At 44.5% G+C, this 26,720-nt stretch overlaps 3 protein-coding genes across 3 annotated transcripts in view; 2 read left to right on the top strand and 1 right to left on the bottom strand.

The window, feature by feature from the left end:
• rps6kl1 (ribosomal protein S6 kinase-like 1) overlaps positions 1-294 on the top strand; it is a gene marked incomplete at its 5' end in the record, with an annotated part of 9,469 nt that extends 9,175 nt beyond the window's left edge. Inside the window, one exon of the mRNA XM_080550387.1 lies at positions 1-294. This exon is cut by the window's left edge and continues 166 nt beyond it.
• A 685-nt stretch (positions 295-979) lies between these two features.
• On the bottom strand, positions 980-15,303 carry dlst (dihydrolipoamide S-succinyltransferase). The gene is made up of 15 exons (XM_080539042.1): positions 15,175-15,303; positions 11,990-12,023; positions 11,825-11,864; positions 11,559-11,620; positions 11,376-11,450; positions 10,979-11,034; positions 10,618-10,726; positions 9,886-10,047; positions 9,224-9,306; positions 8,768-8,865; positions 7,069-7,199; positions 4,706-4,779; positions 4,447-4,530; positions 2,187-2,354; positions 980-1,796 (listed from the first exon to the last, which is right to left on the bottom strand). The coding sequence occupies exons 1-15, from the start codon at positions 15,235-15,237 to the stop codon at positions 1,662-1,664; spliced, it is 1,374 nt and encodes a 457-aa protein (XP_080395168.1). The 5' UTR covers positions 15,238-15,303; the 3' UTR covers positions 980-1,661.
• Positions 15,304-18,493: 3,190 nt separating this feature from the next.
• On the top strand, positions 18,494-25,818 carry prox2 (prospero homeobox 2; the record flags this gene model as incomplete). Its single annotated transcript, XM_080550397.1, has 5 exons — positions 18,494-19,070; positions 19,116-20,206; positions 22,052-22,153; positions 24,053-24,247; positions 25,651-25,818. The coding sequence occupies 5 exons, from the start codon at positions 18,494-18,496 to the stop codon at positions 25,816-25,818; spliced, it is 2,133 nt and encodes a 710-aa protein (XP_080406523.1).
• Positions 25,819-26,720: the final 902 nt, after the last annotated feature.

Here is a 26,720-nt window from a genome sequence, read left to right on the forward strand (position 1 = left end):
CACTGCCCCCTTGTGGCTGAAAGACTTGATGTGCCTGCCATCCCTGGAGCTGCTTCCTGAGCACCTTGTACTGTACTTTAAAAAAAAAGTAAACAAGCTATTTAGCTGACGCTTTTATCCAAAGCGACTACACTGCAGTGAGTGCATACATTTTTTTAGTATATATGGTCCCAGCGGGAATCAAACCCACACCTCAGCATTGTTAGCGCAATGCTAACTCTACCAACTGAGCCACAGAGGAACAAAGCAGGATGATGGATTTTGTCCAGAGCATGACCTAACCAACCTGTCATCTCAGCCACAACCCCCTGCGATGTTCTCTGCATTTGTGACTTCCGTGTTTGAATGATAGAAGCTAGTGTTTAAAACTGGCCTCTTGACATAAGACAAGATGTCTGATGGTGTATTCCTGGGATGACTTTCAGGGACTTCTTGGGGGGGGGGGGGGTAGGGGGGTGATAGTACAGTACCTATGTTGTACAAGTGACATGCAATACTCTTGTTTATCCATGCAAATCATATTTCTCATCACCAAGCATGCCTCTCCTTTTCAAACACTGACTACAGAGACTTTTAAGACTGTCAGCCATTGACTATATTTGATGGCTTTAATGAGGAAGTTAATAAAAAGAAGCAATGTCTCCTTTCTGTGTTTTTCAAGGGTTCCAAGTATTTTTTTGTTTTTGTTTGTTTGTTTACACGGCAGGTTGTCCTACTAGGTTGTTTCATATTACCTTCTCATGAATACCTGAATGCACATCATTCCAATCAACCACCAGCACAGTTCAACCTCCAACCACTGTTATGGCCTGGGAGAACCTTTCCTGTGGTTTCTCTTTATTACATCCTCCAAGCTGATCTGGAGATATCTGACTAGATACTCCACAGCCTTGTTCAGATCAGGGGGGTATTCCATCAACGTCGCTAGAAGAAAATCCAAGTTACACAGACAACAACAAGGATCGTTTTTTTTTTCTTAAATATATTTTTTATTACACAGCATAAACAGATTTATTTTCTCTGGGTATTTTGGGAATTAGTTGTTGAAAAATGCTTTAATGACACTGCACTTATGTCAGTGTATCAAAGCATTAAAAAAAACCTGTTCCTTGGGCATCTTTAGATCGAACATAGTGTTTCTGGTTTGCATCTTTTAGAGGTTCAAATTGTTCTTTTCTCACCCAAAAATAATTTCAAGCAAAACATAATGTAGTTCAGCTAACTGTGCCACTCGTATTACAATGACTTGACAACTATTAAATTGTAGTTTCGAGATGACACATGGCGTTGAGGAGTTGTAGATTATCCTACAGACCAGTTTCCCTGAATCCCCAGGCAGAGACATACTGAAACATTAAGCATTTAAAGTCTTTCACCATTTTCTGTCCATGCAAAAGTCCAATGCAACTTCAAGTATCCCTTTTTCTAGTTAACCAGCACAATCAATCATTTGTAGTTTAGGGTAATCAGGGGAGTAATTCCATCAACGTCGCTAAAGGAAAAAAATCCAGGTTTATTTTGATAGAAGTTTCACGAGAATCTCGCAAGACTAATCAAAAATAAGCCTGGATTTTCCTTTAGTGACGTTGATGGATCACCCCCCAGGAGGGTTTAGCCACTGTGTGACGGGCGGTTTGTTTGTCAGGGGGGGGAGGGGAGGATCACATGTCCAGGAGCAGCACTCGGGGGTCCTCCACCACCGTCTTGATCTTACGCAGGAAGGTGACGGCCTCTCTGCCGTCTATGAGGCGGTGGTCGTACGTCAGAGCCACGTACATCATGGGCCGGATCTCCACCTGCAGGAGGGAGGAGAAGAGGGGGGGGGGGAGAGGAGGGAGGGGGGGGGGAGAGGAGAGGGGGGGGGGAGAGGAGAGGGGGGGGGGGAGAGGAGGGGGGGATAAAGGAGGGGGGGTTGAAGGAGGGGGGGATGAAGGAGGGGGGGATGAAGGAGGGATGGAGGGGGAGGAGGAGGGATGAAGGAGGGGGAGAGGAGGGAGGAGGCTCAGGTGAGGACGTTTCTGAGACATACCGTAACTACACGTCCTGCAACTTGTTGTTCTTTTCATTTTCTCTTTAATTTGTTATCGTGTGTGTGCAAATCCTAAATAAATCAACCATCAAAGTGAGAAATAAGATTAACCATCAAACTGAGCTGTGAACACCCATCCACCCACACCCACACCCACCTTGCCCCCGATGGCCACCGGCCTGTCGAAGATGCCGTGCATGCCCAGGATAGCAGACTGCGGGGGGTTGATGATGGGCGTGCCGAACATGGAGCCGAACACGCCTCCGTTACTGATGGTGAAGGTGCCTCCGTCCATGTCCTCCACTGCCAGCTCGTTCTTACGGGCCTGAGATCAACAGAAACATCTTTACAGGACTCTACAAGGTCCATACATCCTGTACAGAACACTACAAGGTCCATACATACTGTACAGAACACTACAAGGCCCATACGTACTGTACAGAACACTACAAGGTCCATACGTACTGTACAGAATACTACAAGGTCCATACATCCTGTACAGAACACTAAGGTGACATACATCCTGTACAGAACACTACAAGGTCCATACGTACTGTACAGAACACTATAAGGTCCATACGTACTGTACAGAACACTACAAGGTCCATACGTACTGTACAGAATACTACAAGGTCCATACATACTGTACAGAACACTACAAGGTCCATACATCCTGTACAGAACACTACAAGGTCCAGACGTACTGTACAGAACACTATAAGGTCCATACGTACTGTACAGAACACTATAAGGTCCATACGTACTGTACAGAACACCACAAGGTCCAGACGTACTGTACAGAACACCACAAGGTCCATACGTACTGTACAGAACACCACAAGGTCCATACATACTGTACAGAACACTACAAGGTCCATACGTACTGTACAGAACACTACAAGGTCCATACATACTGTACAGAACACCACAAGGTCCATACGTACTGTACAGAACACTACAAGGTCCATACATACTGTACAGAACACTACAAGGTCCATACGTACTGTACAGAACACTACAAGGTCCATACGTACTGTACAGAACCCTACAAGGTCCATACGTACTGTACAGAACCCTACAAGGTCCATACGTACTGTACAGAACACTACAAGGTCCATACGTACTGTACAGAACCCTACAAGGTCCATACATCCTGTACAGAACCGTACAAGGTCCATACGTACTGTACAGAACACTACAAAGTCCATACGTACTGTACAGAACACTACAAAGTCCATACGTACTGTACAGAACACTACAAGGTCCATACATACTGTACAGAACACTACAAGGTCCATACGTACTGTACAGAACACTACAAAGTCCATACGTACTGTACAGAACACTACAAGGTCCATACATCCTGTACAGAACACTACAAGGTCCAGACGTACTGTACAGAACACTACAAAGTCCATACGTACTGTACAGAACACTACAAGGTCCATACGTACTGTACAGAACACTACAAGGTCCATAAATCCTGTACAGAACACTACAAGGTCCAGACATACTGTACAGAACACTACAAGGTCCATACGTACTGTACAGAACACTACAAGGTCCATACGTACTGTACAGAACACTACAAGGTCCATACGTACTGTACAGAACACTACAAGGTCCAGACATATTGTACAGAACACTACAAGGTCCATACGTACTGTACAGAACACTACAAGGTCCATACGTACTGTACAGAATACTACAAGGTCCATACATCCTGTACAGAACACTACAAGGTCCAGACGTACTGTACAGAACACTACAAGGTCCATACGTACTGTACAGAACACTACAAGGTCCATACGTACTGTACAGAACACTACAAGGTCCAGACGTACTGTACAGAACACTACAAGGTCCAGACGTACTGTACAGAACACTACAAGGTCCATACGTACTGTACAGAACACTACAAGGTCCATACGTACTGTACAGAACACTACAAGGTCCAGACGTACTGTACAGAACACTACAAGGTCCATACATCCTGTACAGAACACTACAAGGTCCATACGTACTGTACAGAACACTACGAAGTCCATACGTACTGTACAGAACACTACAAGGTCCATACGTACTGTACAGAACACTACAAGGTCCAGACGTACTGTACAGAACACTACAAGGTCCATACATCCTGTACAGAACACTACAAGGTCCATACGTACTGTACAGAACACTACAAGGTCCATACGTACTGTACAGAACACTACAAGGTCCATACGTACTGTACAGAACACTACAAGGTCCAGACGTACTGTACAGAACACTACAAGGTCCATACGTACTGTACAGAACACTACAAGGTCCAGACGTACTGTACAGAACACTATAAGGTCCAGATATACTGCACCAGTAAAAGACACAAAATAATACCTATTTGACTTAAACACTTATTTCTTTCCCCTTACCTTTTCTCCCAACTCATTGATGGTTCTCTCAATATCAGTGAAGTTCATTCCCTCCACTCCACGGATGACGGGCACCACCAGGCCCTATAGGAGGCAGTGGAGAAGGTTATGTGACAGGAGACCATGATCATATGACAGGAAGCCATGGCTAGTTGCATCCAATGAGACAAGGCCAGTAAGAGAGAGGGGTTGGGGGGGGGGAGGGTATTCAGCACTGTCGTAAATGTGAAAACAGTGACACATCAACCAGTAACATTACCTTAGGTGTAGATACGGCAACACTGATATCCACATAGTCCCTGTACACAATCTCTTTGGTTGAGTCATCAATGACTGAAAAACAAACAAAAACAGGATGAGTTAGATGCAGCAGGATAACTGAGCCATCATTTACTATTCTACAGTATATATATACTGTATTTATCATTGACTATTCTACAGTATATATACTGTATTTACCATTGGCTATTCTCCAATATATATACTGTATTTATCATTGACTATTCTACAGTATATATCGACTATCTGTACAGTATAGTACAGTGGATTGTGTACATAGCCTTTATTTATGTAAACCAGCTCCTTCCCATTTTTTTCTAAAAGTGTTTTTTTTCTTCCCTTTCCTAACACCAGGGGAGCCACCCCTCCTAAATTTCATTGTTTGGTACCTGTACTGTAGCAATGACAATAAAGTCCATTCATTCATTCATATATACTGTGTTTATCATTGACTATTCTACAGTATATACACTGCGTCAATAAGCCAGCAGTGCAACAAGTCATATCCTTGAAGCAGTTAGTGTTTTGTGTGTCAGTCAACATACACAAGTACAAAACGGTCGTGGGGGGAAAAACCACAGACAATTTTAGACACTCGTAAGCTCCAAACGAAGATCGAACCTACTTCAGTGTGTCAGTGTGGCTAGTCTAAATAGGCCAAAGTGGCATTGGTGAGGGGGGGGGGGGAATATAGGGGTGTGGCTTTGAGGGTTTGCTATGGAAACCTTGAATCTTGCTCTGAACCACAGACACACGTTCTGACAAATGTACCGATACATCAAAATATATAAGAGCTCCCCTCAGGGAGACTAGTGCAGGTTAATATAGAGCTGCCCTCAGGGGGACTAGTGCAGGTTAATATAGAGCTGCCCTCAGGGGGACTAGTGCAGGTTAATATAGAGCTGCCCTCAGGGGGACTAGTGCAGGTTAATATAGAGCTGCCCTCAGGGGTACTAGTGCAGGTTAATATAGAGCTCTCCTCAGGGGGACTAGTGCAGGTTAATATAGAGCTGCCCTCAGGGAGACTAGTGCAGGTTAATATAGAGCTGCTCTCAGGGGGACTAGTGCAGGTTAATATAGAGCTGCCCTCAGGGGGACTAGTGCAGGTTAATATAGAGCTGCCCTCAGGGAGACTAGTGCAGGTTAATATAGAGCTGCTCTCAGGGGGACTAGTGCAGGTTAATATAGAGCTCTCCTCAGGGGGACTAGTGCAGGTTAATATAGAGCTCTCCTCAGGGGGACTAGTGCAGGTTAATATAGAGCTGCCCTCAGGGGGACTAGTGCAGGTTAATATAGAGCTGCCCTCAGGGGGACTAGTGCAGGTTAATATAGAGCTGCTCTCAGGGGGACTAGTGCAGGTTAATATAGAGCTGCCCTCAGGGGGACTAGTGCAGGTTAATATAGAGCTCTCCTCAGGGGGACTAGTGCAGGTTAATATAGAGCTGCCCTCAGGGGGACTAGTGCAGGTTAATATAGAGCTCTCCTCAGGGGGACTAGTGCAGGTTAATATAGAGCTGCCCTCAGGGGGACTAGTGCAGGTTAATATAGAGCTGCCCTCAGGGGGACTAGTGCAGGTTAATATAGAGCTGCCCTCAGGGAGACTAGTGCAGGTTAATATAGAGCTGCCCTCAGGGGGACTAGTGCAGGTTAATATAGAGCTCTCCTCAGGGGGACTAGTGCAGGTTAATATAGAGCTGCTCTCAGGGGGACTAGTGCAGGTTAATATAGAGCTCTCCTCAGGGGGACTAGTGCAGGTTAATATAGAGCTGCTCTCAGGGGGACTAGTGCAGGTTAATATAGAGCTCTCCTAAGGGGGACTAGTGCAGGTTAATATAGAGCTCCCCTCAGGGGGACTAGTGCAGGTTAATATAGAGCTGCTCTCAGGGGGACTAGTGCAGGTTAATATAGAGCTCTCCTCAGGGGGACTAGTGCAGGTTAATATAGAGCTCTCCTCAGGGGGACTAGTGCAGGTTAATATAGAGCTCTCCTCAGGGAGACTAGTGCAGGTTAATATAGAGCTGCCCTCAGGGGTACTAGTGCAAGTTAATATAGAGCTCTCCTCAGGGAGACTAGTGCAGGTTAATATAGAGCTGCTCTCAGGGGGACTAGTGCAGGTTAATATAGAGCTCTCCTCAGGGGGACTAGTGCAGGTTAATATAGAGCTGCCCTCAGGGGGACTAGTGCAGGTTAATATAGAGCTCTCCTCAGGGGGACTAGTGCAGGTTAATATAGAGCTCTCCTCAGGGGGACTAGTGCAGGTTAATATAGAGCTGCCCTCAGGGAGACTAGTGCAGGTTAATATAGAGCTCTCCTCAGGGGGACTAGTGCAGGTAGAGAACGTACCGGCGTTGACAGAAGGCTGGTCGTTGAGAGCATAGGCCGCGGCCTTGACGAACGCAGACATGAACCCCAGCTTGATGCCGTGTTTCTTCAGGTAGGCGTCTTTGTACACCTTCCTCATCTCAGAGATGTTGCTGTGGAGGGAAAGTCAAGAGAGTCAGACAGTCAGAAAAAGTCTCCTTCACCGTCTCTCTCTATCTGATGGACTGACTTATACAGCGCCTTATTCCAAAGCACTTTACAATGGCCTCTCATTCACACACACATTCACACACCAATGGCGGCAAGCTACCATGGAAGGCGCCGGCCCACTCACTGGGAGCAATTTTGGAGGACACTTTCGACATGTGGCCAGCCGGGGCTCGAACCGCCGATCTGCCAACCTTGCGATCATTAGACGCCGGCTCTACCTCCTGAGCCACAGCTGCCCCTATCTACAGACTGTCCAAGCAAGTCCACGCAAAAACTCAATTAGATATTTCTCCTATTCAATCTGGAACGCATCCTTTCACCCGGAAACCTAAAAAAGATCTTTCTGTCCAGTTCCAGATCCTGTTGTTGGGGGGGGGGGGGAGGGGTTCATCTCCTAGCGATCGAGACGTATCGACACCAGGCTGACTAATGTTTCACCATCCCATCACTCATTTTTTCCCCGCAGTACGATGAAAAACGGTCCCCCTTTGTATCTCTCTCTCTTTTTTTTTTATTGTTTGTTTTTCCTGTCTCTAACCCTGTTTAAACTCTAGGGTTTCTACCCTAACGGCATTAGCCCCCGTCCCAAGACACACACTCTCCGAGAAAGGAGAGAAGAAGCGATAAAAATCTTCACTTTCGCAATAGCCTGTAAATCTTATTGGGGCCTGTCATAAAAGCCCATATCGGTTGTTGAGGCAGGCAGCTCTTCCACTCAGGGCGCTGGTCTCTGCGGGGCTCCTGCAGATGCTCTGGTCCTCCTGGTGCTCCTGGTCTGGGCCAACGCTCCTTCAGGCTCCAGATGAGCCCAGGCCTGGGAAGTCTCCCTCCAGACGAGTCGATGCCGATTCGATTAGGACGCGCAGAAAAAACCCTGGACGGCTGAAAGCCGACACCGACACATTTGCGAGGAAAAAAAGATAATCCTCAAAGTGTCATCTTCAGCCCAGAGGGTGGGGGGGGGGGCAGACGAGGGCATTAACATTTCCTTGTAAATTAATAAAGGTTGTTTTAAACACATCTTATCTGTGTTTTCACCAACATTAGGGCCAAATATTTACATTCGAACCGCCTAAGAGGGGATCGGGTTTCAGAAAGCTTTTCCTATTGAGCAGATTCCAATCTATAACCATTTGTGTGTGTGTGTGTGTGTGTGTGTGTGTGTGTGTGTGTGCGTGTGTGTGTGTGTGTGTTACTGCCTCAGCTCCAATAACACCTAAACAGAAATGTGTAATATTTCCTTACTTTTTACTTCGTTCACATTAATCTGGGCACCTTTCATTCAGGTTACAGAGGATTAAAATTTCAAGATTTTTTTTTTTATCACACCGTATAAATAAATGTAGAAAAATGTATTTCTTTCAGTGAATGTATTAACCTAAATGTGGTTGGATGTGTGGTGGGTTAGCCATCGTCTCTTGGCTTGAACACATTTCCCATCAAATAATTCTCATAGTAGTGAGGTGTGGGGGGCTCGATAATGTAGGCCAACCACTCTTAAATATCCTACCTCATATCGACCTCATTAAAAGTAGTCAACATTGCACAGGTGTTCTGCGCTTCCTTCAGTCTTTGAGCGATTCTCAGTCTCATACGGTTCATCTTCACCTAAGATATAAAAAAAAGGTAAAAACAGCACTTTAAAATCCCACAATCATGTTGGATAGAACACTAGCCAACAACAACATTTTTATTAAAATCTAGATTAATTTTTTTCTGAGAGGGGCAGTCCCGCTCATAGTTTTAATGTTATTGGACAGATATAGTGAAGACAGACAGGACAGTAAGGAGAAGAAGGGAGAGAGGTCATGTCAGCAGGGCATGGGCCGGATTCGAACCCATGCCGACATGGGCATATGTAGACCGCGGTGCTAGAGCACTGGACCACCCCAGGCCATGGTGCTAGACCACTGGATGACCCCAGGCCACAAAATCTAGCTTCTTTCCTTGCGTTAGCGCGCCTCACCCTGTGTTCTGTCCTGGCTGCCTTGGCCCCTCCCTCTGCGTGGGCAATGGGTGCAGCAGCAGCCGTGGGTTTGATGGCTGAAACTGTAGGAGGGGGAGAGAGGGAGAGAGAGAGACAGAGAGAGAGAGAGAGAGAGACAGAGACAGAGAGAGAGGGGACACACACACAAAGGAGCTGTCAGTGTTTCTGTCTGCGTTACAGTTTAGCCACATTAGCCGCGGTCAGTGTCAACAGGCCAGGGGTAAGTGGTTTATTCTATTCCAGTAATCAAGAGAGCGTCCGGGTCAGGCTAAACACTGGTCACCATGACGGCCGGCGGACAGTGATGTCTGACTGCTGGATGGTTTATTACAGTGATCGTTAGAATGCTGTCTGGACTGCAGAGTCACTCCCTCCATCTCTTCAGGCTACACCTTAACGGTCCCTCCTGAAACCTCTCTGTCACCTCTACCCCCCTGTACAGTTTCTCTACTGTAAATAATAATAATAATAATTAGCGTAGCATTGTAACTGCCAATGGCCCCTGGCCCAAAGCATAGATTACTTTTTCTTGCGATGACTGATGGACAGATGATTAATTTACTTAGACAAATGTATTTGTAAGTCGCTTTGTATAAAGGTGTCCGGCTAAATGCCAAACATGTAAATGTAAACGTCCTCACCTGGTTTGGAGGAGATGGCTTGTCCTGGCACAGGTGGCACGGGGGGCATGGCGGTGGGGATGGGGCCCGCTCCAGGGGGAGGGGGGGCAGCAGCGGGGGGTGGGGGGGCTGCTGCTGCTGGGGCCTCTGCCTTGGGAGCCTCTGCAGCTTTGGGGGCTCCAGCTGAGGGGAGAAAGGTGTGAAGTTATGTAACACATTAGGGTTGGGGGAGAAAGGTGTGAAGTTATGTAACACATTAGGGTTGTGTGGTATTATGGTAACACCGTAAACCACAGTATTTGAAAAAGCAACAGTGTCAATACCAATACCATCTTCAAACAAAACCTACTGCGCAACGTAAGCATATATACAGTATAATAAACGCCTTAAGGGTGTTTGTCCAGCACCTCGGTCTGTGAGGTTTGAAGACGCTACTGAAAGTGATGACTTTTTGTAAAAAATGTAATTTGTTAAATAAATAACCTGTCAAAAAATACTTTTTCGAAGCGATCATAATTGCGTGTCACGTGACAGCTTCTCCTCAGAAGAAGGATACGCGATTCACAGCACTTGTCTCATTACGGATCAAAAGTACTCCAGGGAGACTGTCCCTATAATGTCCAATTGTAAGTCTTGCATCCGCAAAAAAAAGAAAACAGAAAGTTAAAATATAAAATAAAATATAATATAATAAAAATAAAATAAAATATACTAAAAATAAAAAGTTACATGACTAGTGGAGGATGTACTGACCGCCTTTCTTGAGTTTGAACAGAGGAGTCCCTCCCTCCACCTTCCCCCCGTCCGGCACCAGTAGCTCCTCGATCACGCCAGCGGCAGGAGAGGGCACCTGCACGGACGTCTGATCCACAACACAACATGCATCAACACACGACACACGACACACCCACTGACCCACGACACACCCACTGACCCACGACACACCCACTGAGCCACGACACACGCACGACACACCCACTGACCCACGACACACCCACTGATCATCCATCTTTCATTACAGCAGCCTACAGTCAGCTGTAGTACACACCACAAAACATAGCAGTTCAGATCAGTTGTCCATAATTCGTTACATAATAAATCGTAGATGCCATACCTTGTCCGTCTCGATCTCACACACCACCTCATCCTCAGCGACAGTGTCCCCGACCGCTGTGAGGAAAGAGCTGGGTTTAGAGAGCCTGTCTGGGCCACACCGGATACATCTACCTGGCACACGCACAGCTGAGGATACATCTACCTGGCACACACACAGCTGAGGATACATCTACCTCGCACACGCACAGCTGAGGATACATCTACCTCGCACACGCACAGCTGAGGATACATCTACCTGGCACACGCACAGCTGAGGATACATCTACCTCGCACACGCACAGCTGAGGTAGAGGTGTCTGCTGTGGCCCAAGCTTGACGGAGGAATATGTAACAGCAACCAACATCTGAAGGAACATGAGGTAAACAAACGCAGACAAGCAGAAGAAGACGCCTACCTTTCTCCCACCTCACATCCCCTTCTGTGACCGACTCAGCGAAAGCAGGCGTCTTTACTGTAAGAACTTCATTTCCTAGAAGAGAGACACACAACACAAAACAATGTTGACTTCATATAAACGTGATTGACTTCATGTTCAAGTTGTCAAATAAAGGGGAGAGGAGTCCAGGCTGATACTTACTGCAGGCTACAGATGTCCTGAAGTACTGGATCTGGAAGACGCTGGATCTGGCATTGCATTTCCTAAAGATGAATTTTTTTTTTTTTTATACACGTAATACATCGGTACTAAAACCACTGGCATCTAAGACTTCAAACATGCTGCATCTAGGCCTAATGATTGTAATCACAAAAAACAACTGTACAGAAGAACTTAGTGACTGTAAAGATTATATTATTTTTCTGATTAAATCACACAAGGTAAATGACATTTAGCCTAATACTTACACTGGGTTGTTGAGAGCGACACTGTGGCTAGCCGAGAGTGCTACAGGATAGATGACAAGAGTAAATCACTTGCTAGTGCCGAATCCCAAAACACTCAACAAATGAAAAAAGGATGAGGCGTTTAATCCTCCTAAATAGGTGCATGCAATCTCCAAACACACTCACCTGATGCAGCCCTTCGTGCTAAAACATTGTTCCCCTGTCAAAAGAGAACCTCTTATCAGTACAGACACAACTGTAAATTCAGGTAATGTACATATTGCAACTACAAAACATTAGGCGAACATCGCCCCCCACGGTTCGGCACGCATGTGCACCGCGGATCAATTGCAAAATGTAACCAAGTAATAATATTACTTAATATTAGTTAATATCCCTTGTAAATCACAATGTAGAGTTGCCATGAAAAGATAGACGCGACAGTTGCGTGCTTTGTTTTACTCTAAAGCGCAATGATGGGTTGATAATGGGAAAAAAAATCCAGAACAACAAGGCTGCGTTCGTAAATTCGCTCTGGAATCTGATCAGCATTCATGGAACGCCTCTTGTCCAATCAAATTACTTGGTCCCTTTATGACTTCTTTCGTGACGAAAAGAAGAAGATGGCGAGTGCTGCTAATGTTGGCGACAGAGAAGAACTCGAAATGCCTCCCTCGTCATTTAAATCCCATGTATGGGAGCACTTTGGCTTCTCTGTCAATTATAACAATGACGGACAGTGTCATTGGAAGTGTGGTCGATAAAAAGGTTACGGTGTTTAAGCGTTGTGCAACGAGAAAGTCGTACGAGCATGGTCACACATTTGCCGCGACATCACCCTGGTGTGTTGATGGGAGGCACGAAAAAGGCAGCTTGACAACTTCTGATAATGTAGCCAATTTTTTCATACCATGTTTAAAGTAAGGTTTCACTTTATTATTTAGTTAAAAGTGGCATAAAACATGTTTTTTTGTCTGCTTTAAAGAGCCCAGTGATTCACTGCTGCAACCAGGTGCCTCCTCCCTCTCTCCTACTGCAGTGTTTCCTCTACATGCATTTCATCGTGGCGGACCGCCACGATGGAATTTCCTCCGCCACCATTCAGATTTCTCAACCCAAAAAAAAAAAAAAAGATTTAGGCCGCTTTTCAGACCTTCACAGCGCTAGACACACCCACAAGCGCTGAAACTGGACCAGTCCGTGTGTGTCGCGAGTATTGAACTTGAGGCTGCGTTAGTAAATTCGCTCTGAGAGCCCCGGAGCGCACACTGGGTTCAACGTCATAAAGGGACCAAGTCATTTGATTGGACAAGAGGCATTCCGTGAGTGCTGATCAGATTTCCAGAGCGTATTTACGAACGCGCCCTGGCTGTCACCCGAACACCGCGAGCTAGCGTAGTGTAGTGTAGTATAGGATGCGTAGTGTAGTGTAGTGTAGGATGGAGAGAGAGAGGAGAAGCCTCTCTATGTGTTACCTATGTCCAGTGTACTAGAACCACTCTAACAGGAGTGTTTGTCCGTGAATAACACCGGCTATGCCCGGGGTAGAAACACAAGACTATAGCTGGATAAGGTCTACAGGTCTACACGGTCATTTTAAGCCGTCGACCAGCCCTCTACGACCACGGGAAGTCATGTTAAAAGTGAAGATACTTCTGTTAAACTAAGCTAAGCTAAACATCGCTAATCGCTAACTCCCTCCTGGGCTTAAAGTGACAAGTAATAACGTTGTGAAAAAAAACGTCAGATCAGTGTTTTTGTTTTTATTGACAACGGAATTACATGCTGGAAAAACATGCAGACACAGACAATAAGAGACACACGGGAGAAGTACAGGAAAACATTTTATTTTTTTGGGCCATCCTCGAGTTTTGGCTGAAATTACGTCGTTGTTTTGAGCGCGCGTGCGCGTTTCATGCGCGTGCACGCGGAAAAATCGCGAGCGCGCGCTCAGCACTACCCGCCACCATTGTAAAAATTCCTGGAGGAAACACTGTACTGCATCATTTAAAGTTGAATGTGTGTTTCTGTTTAATATGTAGCCTAATGTTTGAGTGTAGAATATGTTATGTATGTGTATATATATATATATATATATATATATATATATATATATATATATATATATATATATATACACACACACATTACATACACACACATATAATATACCAGTTTTGACATCTTGAATGTTGTTGGGTTTTACACAGTAAAAGTGGTGTTTTTACAGAATTCGAGGAAAAAGCTTTTTATTTTTATTTTTATGTTTTGTGTTGATCCGAAAAATGATCCGATCCGTGACTCAAAAACCGTGACGCGATCCGATCCGTGAGTTAGGTGATCCGTTACACCCCTACACAACATAGGTTACTAATAAAACTAACTTCAGAGGGCATAGATACAACACAGTTTCATAACAATGTTATATAAAATACATACAGCACCAGTCAGAAGTTTCGACACACTTTCCCATTCAATTCAATGGGAAAGCTTGTCCCCAACTTTTGACTGGTAGCCTACTGTAAAAGTCTTGCAGGAATCAGTAAGGCAAAGATGGATTCATAGGATCATGACAGCTGAGACATGTCAAAGGTCAGTAGTCACAGGGTGTTGGTGGTGGTGGTGGTGGTGGTGGGGGGGGGGGGCTATACACTGTTGTCCAATCGGTGTGGTTGTCAAATGGACAGAATGTATTCAAACACACAGCAAGTGCACTTTAAAAACATATGACCCTGTGGAAATGACTGGGCTCTCTTATCAGTGAATGTCAAAGGTCATCCTTATGTTGATTTAAAAACGTTTTAGGACAGACCAGGGTTCAGTCTGGTAGAATTTGATTTTGAACGATGTGTGTAGTAGTGTATAGCTAATGTATGACACAAGTACATACAAGGAACATTAAACATTGTCTCTGGTCATAAGTGCATACATACAGAAGACCACATTATTCGTGGTATACTTAAGCCAAGACGCGCTTACACACACACACACAGGCAACGACAACAAGTTTGCTATCCAGATGACCTCAGCAGACTAAGCTAAAGCTAAGCTAGCTAACATGCCATTTGTTTCCAAAAGGCAAGCTAGGTAGATCACTTATTCTATTCCCATTTAACCACCTACAGTTGTGTCAACCACATTGGCATGGGAAGCATTAGCTACCAACACACTTCATTAAAGCCAGTGTGCACCAGACGCCTTGGTGCAGGGTGGAGGCAGGTGTCATTCTGTCCTTGGCTTGGCCAGGCCCTACCCGGGCCTACTGCACACACCGGCGGTGCACTCTGGCGAACGGCGTAACCCTGACAACAGCAGCCAGTTAGCTTCATTCGGTTCGAGAACAAATCACGTTTTCAATGTGTGTGCCTTACCTGACGGATGGCTGAGAGAGAGCGGCCGAAATTCCGGGTGAGACACCGAGAGTGGGATAACATGGTGGGCTGTAGTGACAGCGACCTGTCCTCGGGAGGGAATCTCCTGTCAAACACAGATGAAGTCGCCGAAGAAGAAGCTAAAGGCGGAAGTGGAGAGGGAGAGAGGGCGGAAGTGGAGAGGGAAGAGGGCGAAAGTGGAGAGGGATGTGGATAGGGAAGAGGGCGGAAGTGGAACTAAAAGGGGAGTCAGTAGGAGCACTCGTTTCATTTTTAATGTTGCCTGGTGCACTGGTTGGGCGGGATTGGCGTCTTTTAACTGATTAACAAGCGAAAACCTCGCCTAGCAAGTGCGCCGCCGGGCGAGTTAAAACATTAAAACAAACGCACATAGGCGAATTAAATCAAACGCGCATAGGGTATCCCATCCCAAACAAGATCCACTTTAGTGTGAGCATCAATTATTCATGAAGCGATGGAAGCAGAGAGAGAGAGAGAGAGAGATATGCGAAGTAATGATTTTACTAAAGCTTCTAGTTTATTTATTCATTTAACATAATTGATGTTCTTGCTTCATGTCAATGTGGAATGTTCAAAAACATGAAATTAAACCTCTGGCCTCCCACACTAAATGTTACAACAAAATGGATTAGCAGAGGAATTTTAAAACATAATAACAAACCATAATTTCCCCCCCAAAATTATTTTAAGCCATAATGAAATAGCCTATTAGTAGTAGCTCATCACATAGGCTTTTCAAAGATGGGATTTTGCTGTCAGTTACGCAATTCTAGTTGACTTTTCCCCGTTTCCCCGACTTTCTCTCTGAGCCTCAGCCACGCCTCTTCTATCTGATGCATTGACAGACGCGTCTGCGCTCCTCAACTCATTCACTCTCTCTGTATGAACCCATCCTCTTCTCAACGCAACAGGTAAGGTCTGCATGCGGTGGATTTGGTTACTTTGGGACGTGCGCTTGTCGATCTTGACGATACTAGTAAATAGCCTATAAGTTATGAATTAAAAAACTAATAAACCACTTATTGTTAGTATTATTGCCCTAATGATATAGAATTCATAAAGGTAAATGTTAGATTTCGCTAGGCCTATCGGGTTTTATTTCTATAAACCATTGGTTCATTGGTACGTTTTTATGATGATTGATAAACATACAGAATGATGGAAATCTGTAGTCTGTGGAATCATAATTTAGTTCACTTTAGATTTGTACTTTGAATAGAACTAAATCTGTGTAATAACGAATTGTCATGCTAAATCTTTTTTTTTGCAAGTTGTTTTTATTTATAAAAAGATTCCGGTTCTGGGCAAATTGAAATATCTAATCCGTAATAGATCTTTCTTTTTCACAACTTGTCATCAAACCATTTTTGCTCGTTTACCTTGTTTGTTATGTATCAACATTTTCAATGGCTAGTTTTGTTATAATTTCTTTTCAAACATTTACCAGCATACTTGTTGTGTTGATGTTGTTTCTCTGGCCAGTCTATATTTGGTGATCAAGAGGGTCATTTCATCATCATGTGGCTAAAGATGATTAATCAACGGTTTGCTATGCGTCGGACTTGTAGGATTTTGGTTTACCATAGGCTTTTGCGTTTACTCAAGAGATTTTTTTTGCCTGAAATATCAGTAATGAATGAGAGTGTAATTTCAGTCAAATAAAGAAATGTTAATACCATCTACAAACTTTCAATGAACGGTAGACTCAGTTAAGTCATTGTCATAGAGCACCCAGAGATGTAGATTATTAACGGCGTGCTGTAGCAGGTGGGATGAGAGTGTAGAATATGGAATAGGCTTATGAATGACTTCTCTGGATACAATGTATAGATTCCCACTTTTGTAATGTTTTCTCTGAGCCCATATTTTGGTAATTAGCCCATATTCTTCTGACATCTGGTGGTTTTATGTTTTTTCCCCTCAAATGTACAAAATAACAATAGAGTACATGTTATTGGCCATAGTTAAATGCACTTATGTTGGACTTTGAATTGTTACTTTGTCCGTTTTTCTGCTGAGTGTGGACATGAGGACATACTTTTAAAAAAGAAACATGTATACAATGTAAGCTCTGCCATTTGTAAATGCATTATTAATGGTGAATACATTTTAGTTGGTAAATTAGATCGAAGCAAGATTTCACCTATTTAGAAAGCCTGCATAGTGGAAGATTTAACCAGAGGAAGATTTAACCAGAGGAAGATTTAGATACTTTTTTTTATATGAACATGGTCCAAACATTAAAAGAGAATACTTCCCAACTGATTCAATTTAAAGAAATTGAAAGATGAAAAGATTAATTCATGTATTTCACTTTTGATAACACACATTGATCAACTATGTATTTTTTTCCAGAATATTTCTCTTTCATATTCTGATTTAAAAATGCCTTTCATGAGTATAGAACTGTTATTCTTTTTATTATTCATATTGACGATCAATTTCAAACATAAGATGAAAGGAGACCTAAGAGTGCACTCTGGTGTTTCTGATATCTTGTGAATATCTCTCATAAATCTACAGGTCTTCATGTAATGAGCAACAGCTCCTTTGACATTCCATGAAGATGTATAACAATCGTGTTAACTGAAGAGGTCATTATCAAATGGAAAATGTCAAGTTCTATCGATGAAATGACAGCATTACCCGGGGGCTATCTTAACTGTATTATTAGAAAATATAATCTTGTACCTTATGGGCAACGAACATCATTGCTATCAGCTCCCATCCCAAGTGTACTGTATGTGTAAATAGTAAAAGAAGATGACTTGCGATTACTGTGATGTATTCATAGTTGATTCACTTAATTTTTAGAGAAATGTACTTATTTTAAGTTGCTCTGGATAAAAGTATCTGCTAAATTTCTCAAATGTAAAAATGTTTCCAACTTTGACATTATAGATGTAATATATACTGTATGTTGACATTATAGATGTAATATATACTGTATGTTGACATTATAGATGTAATATATACTGTATGTTGACATTATAGATGTAATATATACTGTATGTTGGGTGTCATTTAAATGGCAGTTGCAAAGTTCAACACAGAACCTGTATCCAAAATAGAGAGGGAGAGTCATCAGTAGTTGCTATTATATTTGTTTAATCTGCACATAACCATATCCCATATTCCACTATGCTCAGATGTAAAGGCTTACTGTACCACACTGAAAACACATTTATAGAATATGAAACGTTTCTTTTTCAGATACTAAAATCTCCAGAGTACTCAGTGGTCCAGCCCTCTCTCTGACTCACTGCAACGACAGCAATACATAGGTTGCTTAGCGAGCATGAACCTCAGTCTCCCTGACCAAAACATGCACAACCCCAGCGAGGGCTGTCTGGAGGATGACAAAGCTGAGCTCATGATCCCCTGCTTCCGCAGGAACATGTACGATGAGCCCCTAACGTCATACTCCAACGGCTCCATCATCTCTCACCTCCTGCGGAAAACCATCCACAACAAGAGGGCGCTGGACGAAAGCCATTTCTACCTACCGGCGTCAGCCGTGTCCAGCTCCACCATGGCCGACTCCAGCCAGGAGGACCAGAGCAGCGTGTCCTCTAAGGACAGCACGTCTGAGCTGGTGTCCCCAGGCAGTCACCTCTCGACGGGGGCGAGCCCAGAGGGGGACAGGGACAGGGACAGGGGCCCCCTGAGTGACCACCTCCAGGCCAAGCGCGCCCGTGTGGAGAACATAATCAGAGGCATGGCGGGCTCTCCCAACAGCCGGCTCCACGGGGACAGTGAGAAGGCTGAGTCAGACACCAGGGAGGCCAGAGAGGCCTACAGGGAGAACAAACGCAAACAGAGGCTCCCCCAGCATCAGGAGCACAGCCTGGGCGCTAACGTAGCTAGCAGAGGTGGTGGTGGAGGCGGTGGTGGTGGTGGTGGTGGTGGTGGCGGTGGCGGTGGTAACAGCAGCAGCGGCGGTGGTGGCGGCAGTAAGGATGAGGAGTGCCATAAGCTGAAGGAGCAGCTGCAGAGCATGCAGAGGCTGCTGCGGCAGCTGCAAGAGAAGTTCCTGCAGGTTTACAACCGGGACGCCGCCGAGCAGGAGGACCGAGACGAGACAGCTAGCGCCGCGGAACGCGACGACACGACGACTCAAAACAAAGAGTCGTCATCCGGGGGCAGCTACATGCTGCATATGAACCACGAGGACCGGGAGTTGTTCGACAGAAAGGTCAAAGGGCAGGACTGTAACAGCGACAGAGTGAAGGCGGACGCCGGCGGCGGCGGTTATCTGGCGGCGCAGCACCAGAAGGAAGGCAAGAACCTCCAGGAGACGCTGAAACACGAGCTGTCCAAAGCCGTGAGCGAGAGCGTGGACATGGTGTTTAAGAAGCTCTCGTCATCGTCCGCGCTGGGGGGGCCGCACGGCCCGCAGTCTCCTCAGCAGCAGCGCATGTGTCACACCCCGGAACACGTCGCCGCCGCCGCGCTGGGGGGGGGCTCTGACAGGAAGACCCAGGTCGCCTGTCCCCAGGAGCAGCAGTCCGGCCACGGTGAAGAGGCTGTCACTAAACCCAGGTCCCTGGAGTACTACGAGAGCTCCGAGGCCCGAAGCCCGGAGGACCAGACGGAGGCCCTGTCCCTGGTGGTCCGCAAGCCCCCCCTGAGCCAGCTGAGCTCAGTCACCCCGACCGTGAAGAGGCCCTACCCGCTACACCAGTCACCCTTCCAGTTCAACTACAGCACGCCGCTGCACGACAGCCAGATCCTGGAGCACCTCCTGAAGTACGGGCCCCACACTAACTTCGGGGGCCTCTCCTGCATGCCCCCCTCCATGGACCGGACCTCCCCGGACTCGGTGGAGCTGCCCTGGGACGCCATCGCCATGAGGTCCAAGGTGACGTCCAGCCACCTGGGCCACCACCCCCGTGCCACGTCCCTGGGGCCTGTGACGGTGGACAGCCTGTGTCTCCCCCACGTCAAGATGGAGTGCGGGGACCTGCAGAGCATGGCGGAGAGGAACTCCTACATGTCTCTCAATATATCCTTTTACTGTGGTGATGAATCTATTTATGTGTGGAGTTGTAGTTGTAGTAGAATATGACATGTTATAATATAGAGTAATGCAGGGTAATGTAGAATGTCCTTCTAGTGATGGATTCATGAAATAGTTAACTGTAGGCTACATCTATTCTTTGATAGTAATATTTTGTTATGATATTTACCATAGCCTTAGATAGAGAGGAACTCCTACATGTCTCTCAATATATCCTTTTACTAATGGTGATGAATCTATTTATGTATGTGTGTGGAGTTGTAGTTGTAGAATAATCCATATTGTAGAGTAATGCAGGGTAATGTAGAATTTCCTTCTAAGTGATGGATTAATGAAATAGTTAACTGTACATCTATTCTTTTATAGTAATATTTTGTTCTGATATTTACCATAGCCGTAGATAGAGCCAGTAGCTTATACAAACCACCTGTGTTTCTGCCTTCCCCCAGTTGAACAATGACTTGTCGAGGGTTCATTGCAGCATGAGTAGATCCTGTAAAAACAGACTTCAAGGAGAATTTTTTCTTTGATCTGGCTAACCCCCAAGAAAATTATATAGCATCTTCTTTAATCTGAGCAGGGTAATGACTTTAAGTTCAGAAAAAGACGAATAAAAAGGAATACACAGCTTTGATAAGAAATGTCAGGAACAAAAGCCAATTTTTCAAAGGAAGGAGAAAGCATCAGTTTCTGTCCAGGAAACTGTGTTTTTTCAGACTTGAAAAGGTACAGAATATATTTCTCTATCATCAGTGTGATGGGGTGCACCTAAAAGGCCAAGGCTGAGTGCCTATGAAACCCAGAAGTGGCAACACTTGAAAACATAGAGTGGATACATCTATCAGAACACTTTATTTTATTTTTATATATTATATACATTAATACATAATAATTCAAAGATAATCACAACATACAGACAAAAAAAACGTGTTTTAAATAATCTAATAGCAAGTTGTTGATTTAGATTACGTTACTGGTACATTGGCAATGTAAGGCATAACATTTCCTTTTTCGTAAGATGTACTCAAAGCTGTGAGAAGATCTTAGATCTTAGGAATAGTCAGAAGTGGTCAGTGCTGTTGGTTATTCATTATAAGGATCTGGAGGAGAATATTATCAGCTCTGTCTCAGGATGTGCTTTATCTTTACTGTGCAAAGAGCTGTGTGCTTCTCTTTGAACAATTCCTCATCAATCTTTCAGTCCGACTTCCTTATTTCAAAGGTAGGATTCCCTAATAAATGTATGGTGTGCTCTGACCTGATAAGGAAATATTACCGTAGGCGTGGTTGTGAGAAACAAGAGAGAAATCTACTACAGACAGGTCTACCATTGCACAGAACAAACACCCCCCCCCCCCCCAAAAAAAAAAAAGAAGAAAGAAAAACTAGAGATTCGGGATAGGTTTATGTAAAAAAAAAAAAAAAAATAATATATATATATATACTAATTGAATAATTCCTCTCAATCTAGTAATTTTCTTGTAATTATAAGACGAAATCGACACTGGGGAAAAAAAGCACTTTGTGTGTTCTGTCCTTGCCCTGACCCAAAGCACAAAACAAATCCATCTCCACTGCCAAAAGCTGCGGTCTTAATTAGAACGCCTAATCTAATTCAGAAAGCTGTTTTGCCAATAAGCATATGTTAGGGTCATTATTGCCTTTTGTGTAACCGCAGAGCTTTTCTTTAATGTAATTCAGTTGAAGTAGAGATTGAGGCGACACAATAATTCCAGTCTATTAGCACTTTGTATTAGCACTTTCAGCCCAAAGCCTGTGTGAATTATATTGTGATTGACGGATGTTTTTTAGCGACCTTAACACTCACACATCCAGGAGGGTCTAACCCCCAACCATCTGAAGAAGGCCAAGCTCATGTTCTTCTACACACGCTACCCCAGCTCAAACGTGCTGAAAACCTTCTTCCCCGATGTCAAGGTAAGGCTATCACAATACTCACTAATAACACAGAGGCATGTACAGAGGCGTGTCAGTAGAAAAATGTAATGATCGTATGTCCTATATTCACCCGCACACGGACGGTATTTACCTCAACTTGTTGGTGTGTTATTAGGACAGAATCAGCAGTGAGTCGGAGGAGAGAAAACAAAGGAACACAGGGTTTATGGAAACAAAGCTGCTAAGCCAGTAGCATGTCCTGGGGCATAGGGAGATAGAGGGGCATTCTTTCTTTAAAAAGCCACTCCAGTCAGCAAATGGAGTGACAAAAGACTCTCTGCGGTAAAGGCACGGCTATTGGGTGTCAACACCCAGTAGGTTTCGCACATGTGGAAGAGCTGCAGGCAGCAGGCCACCGCTATGAGCTACGAGCTACGAGCTATGAGCGCTAGGCCCTAACCAGTAACCACAGCATCCTGTCTACAGTGTGTGTGCCCTGGTCTGCTCTCTGCCTCTTACCACCCAGCCCTCCCTGGCCCTCTGGTCCTGTTGGAGCCGGTCTGGGTCAGGGGGCCCCCAGCCTCCTGGCTGGGCTGACCTCCAGGGTCAGGGGATGGGAGGGAGGGGGGGGGGGGGGGGTCGGGTGTTGGGTGGGGAGGCTGCAGCCCCCTGTAGCCCCACAGCCCTACTACAGCCTGCCCTGGGTCTCTCCTCCTTGCCCACGACCCTCTGGTGGGAAGTGGCAATGAACAAAAGGGGGTTCTAATCCCGGTGTCTGATTCCATCCTATCATCCCCGAGTTCACTGAGTGGGAAGCTTCCTTCTGTCCTTACGCGGCCGCTTTCTCACCGATAACACCAGAGAAAAGAAGCGTCTTTGATGCCTGCCCAGCCCTTGGGCGTTTTTTTCTGGTCCTTCTGGATGAAGAGATAGAATAACAAGGCTAATGTCAAGACTGAGTTTAGAAACACACGGCTTTGACAGATGTTTTTTTATTCAGTAAAAAAGTTGGTGGGAAAAGAACAGAGCAATTAACGTTTGAATGAGATGACGGACCATTACGAGCCCCGTACTGCGTACACTACTGAACGTGTTTTTTTTTTAATCACTTAGTGCAGCGTTTCCCAAACTGTGGGGCGCGCCCCCCTAGTGGGGCGCGGGGGTACTGCAGGGGGGGCACAGAAATAAAGAAATAATAATAAAAAAAATAAAAACTGTGGGAATACTGCTGCCTTTTGCAACATCGTACCTGTGTGAGATAGGCTTTTCTGCTGTTGCTGCTATCAAAAGCAAATACAGGTCGAAGTTGAACATTGAGAATGAACTGAGAGTGGCAGTCTCAAAACAACAACCCCGCTTTGAGAAGATTTGCAAGGCAAAGCAAGCACACACAAGTCATTGATCGTAATTGTGATAGGAATGTGAGGAGTAAGAATAGTGATGCAGTAGAAATTAGTTAATGTTGATATGTTGAATATTTCAGTGGCACAGGATCATTTGCCAAGCACTTATGTTCCTTTTCAACCCATAATAAAATATAAAACTATAGTTGGATATATGTGTCTTGTTATTATTAGAAGAGAAAATGTAATGTTTGTACAACTTTATACAATTAATTATATCAATCTAGGTGGGGACCGGGTTAGGGGGGGCTCGAAAATATTTCCAATTACCCAAGGGGGGCCTGATTGAAAAAGTTTGGGAACCGCTGACTTAGTGGAAGGGGTAGATAGTAAAAACGAGAAAAAAACAAACTAACACGTGTATTCCAGATTAAATTAGAAAATCGAAGCTGAAAAAAAAACAACAGTTTGATCGACAGTTTTTCATCGGTTGAACATCAAGTTAAACCCTAATTATCTGGACGATAAAGACAGTTTGAATATGACAGTATCACACCGTTTACACAGTACCATGTCTCCTCCCTTTCATCTCCAGTTCAACCGCTGCATCACCTCCCAGCTCATCAAGTGGTTCAGCAACTTCCGCGAGTTCTACTACATCCAGATGGAGAAGTTTGCCCGCCAGGCCATCGTGGACGGCGTCAACGACGTCAAGGACATGTCCGTCAACAGAGACTCGGAGCTGTTCCGAGCCCTGAACATGCACTACAACAAGGCTAACGACTTCCAGGTAAAAACAACAACAACGACTTCCTCAGTTAGATTTGACTACTAAGTAGAAGTTAAGATCCGGCTAATAATTCTTTTTTTGTTATTTTTTCTGAGTGGGGCAGTCCCACTCATATTTTTCTTTTTATTGTGATAGAGATAGTAGAGATATGACAGGAAGGATGGGTGAGAGAGAAGGGATGACATGCAGGTGTGTGACATGCAACGCCCCACATAATCGTACAGATTTGATGGGGATCTCTTTTTGTCTAATGTGAGTCATTTCAGAGTGAGTCATGACGTGAATGACGTGACAGAAAGCGCGTAGGTCAATGTGGTGACTGACTACTCTTATCTAGTAAGTACTGGTCAATTGTGGTGACTATTCTCTAGTCGTTGCTAGTCGTCTAGAGAGTCAACTCGTCAGTTGACCATAGGTGAGTTGTCCCCCTGTCCGACAATTCAGCCCACTCAGCTCTCCTTCTCACACCTCAGTGGACTCGCGGTCCAGTCCCGTATGACTGGTGTGTCCTGTCCTTGCCCTGACCCGGTATGTCACTTCTGCACCTGTGGCTGCAAACCACCACCACCACCAGCCCTTTCCAGCCCCATTATCTAAACTCCAGAGCGACGCTTTATAGAAACTGTGGGAAGAGGAAGCCGCAGAATCCCACTAAAACAACTGGGGATTAGAGGACCAGCACGCCTGAGCGGGGCTCAGATTGCTACTGATGCGGAATGCTGAGAAAGACGCTGTGAATTCCGAGGGAGAAGGGCTGTTCGGTGGGAATGAGAACGAGAACGTTTTCTTTACCTTAGGACCAAGACATTCCTTTCCCAGGGGATGCTTTTGTGTCGGGAGGATGAGGGGGAAAGAAAAATACGTTTATGCCAACAACTGTTCTGTTAAACTATGGGTCTATGGGAAATAATGGCACCAACCGGGTAGTCCTCCTCCCTCCCTCCCTCCTCCTCCTCCTCTCTCTCAGCATCCACCCCGCGCCTCCCGCCTCTCGCCTCCCTCCCTCCATCTGATGGCCGGTGTTGGGAGCGCTGGGTGAAATTCCTGGGAGGGCATAGTGCTACGCTTCCCTACATGTTAGGCTACAAGGCAACAAGCCTAGAGAATCAAAGAGCCTAGCTTCCGTCACCGACAGCTAAATATTCGGACGTTTTATTTGCTTTCGGTGTTTTCAGAGAAAACAAAGTGGAGAAGGTAGAAAGTCTGCTTTGAAGTTGAGAGATGTTCAGGGTTGTGTTCGTTGGTTATAAGTTGTGGGTTTGAGTGTTGGTTTAGAGAACCGTGTACTAGAGAGGGATCTAAAGCGATTCACCGTCCACTGTGGTGATGTGTCACAACTTTAAAGTCCATATAGGCTGTTTATCCTTAAATTGACTGTACGTATATTATTCTTCTACAAACAGGTTCCCGACAGATTCCTTGAGGTTGCTGAAATCACCCTACAGGAGTTTTTCAACGCAATCTCAACAGCCAAAGATTCTGACCCCTCGTGGAAAAAGGCCATATACAAGGTTATCTGTAAACTGGACAGTGATGTCCCTGACGAGTTCAAATCATCTACCTGCTTATAGACACAGCAAGCAGCCGCGGCCGAGGGAGGAAGGACATTTCACTGTCATAGGATGACAATAAGTGTTGATTCTAACACGTTGCCAATGAATTTGCATTTCATGTTCAAGTGAGAGGGGATTTTAAGATAATCCTGGACAAATACATTATGTTGTACATAAAACATTACCCACGTCAGTGTTATAAATAGATAAATGTCTCATGTCAACATCGCTTGGCATCGTTTGAGCTCTCTCTTTTGAGCTAAAGGTACAATCATCTTTTTCTTTTTATAACAGGGGACTTTAATTTTTATTTCAGGTTTTGTTTGTTGTATCTCAGTTTTTACATTGAATTTCCACTGCACATTAGAGAGGTTCTTTTTTAATTATGAAAATACAATATTTGCATGTTTGTACAGTAGAAAAGAAAGGTAAGAATAATTGCTGATATTTGTTTGAATAGATGGGCACTTGCTACAGTAGGTATGGTGAACAGCTTCAGATGTTGAAAACATTTGTTTGTTTTATATATATTTGACATTTTTATTTCCATTTTTGGATGATTGTATTGTTTTTCTAAGTGGGTGAAAGATTGATTGTGTACTACACTGTGCTAATTCCCAAAGTGATTTTTTTTCTTTCAGAAAGTGGTTTGTGTAAATGTAAATATGCTACAATTACATTTACTGTAGATACTTTCAGATTATATGACAGCTCAAATATTTTACCTGACAGCATGTTAACTTGTGAAAATATTACAACTGAAGAACTTCATTGTGATCAGTATTATTTTACTTTTAGATATTAGTTTTGTGCCTATTGTCAACATGTCACTGAATTTCCATAGACACCATATTTTGAGTGGTTAATTGATATAATAAAGCGGCACTTAACTATACAAGACTGTGAGTGTGTTGTTTTTT

Source organism: Nansenia antarctica (assembly GCF_963989245.1).
Source record: "Nansenia antarctica genome assembly, chromosome: 1".
In the NCBI taxonomy this organism is placed as follows: domain Eukaryota; kingdom Metazoa; phylum Chordata; class Actinopteri; order Argentiniformes; family Microstomatidae; genus Nansenia; species Nansenia antarctica.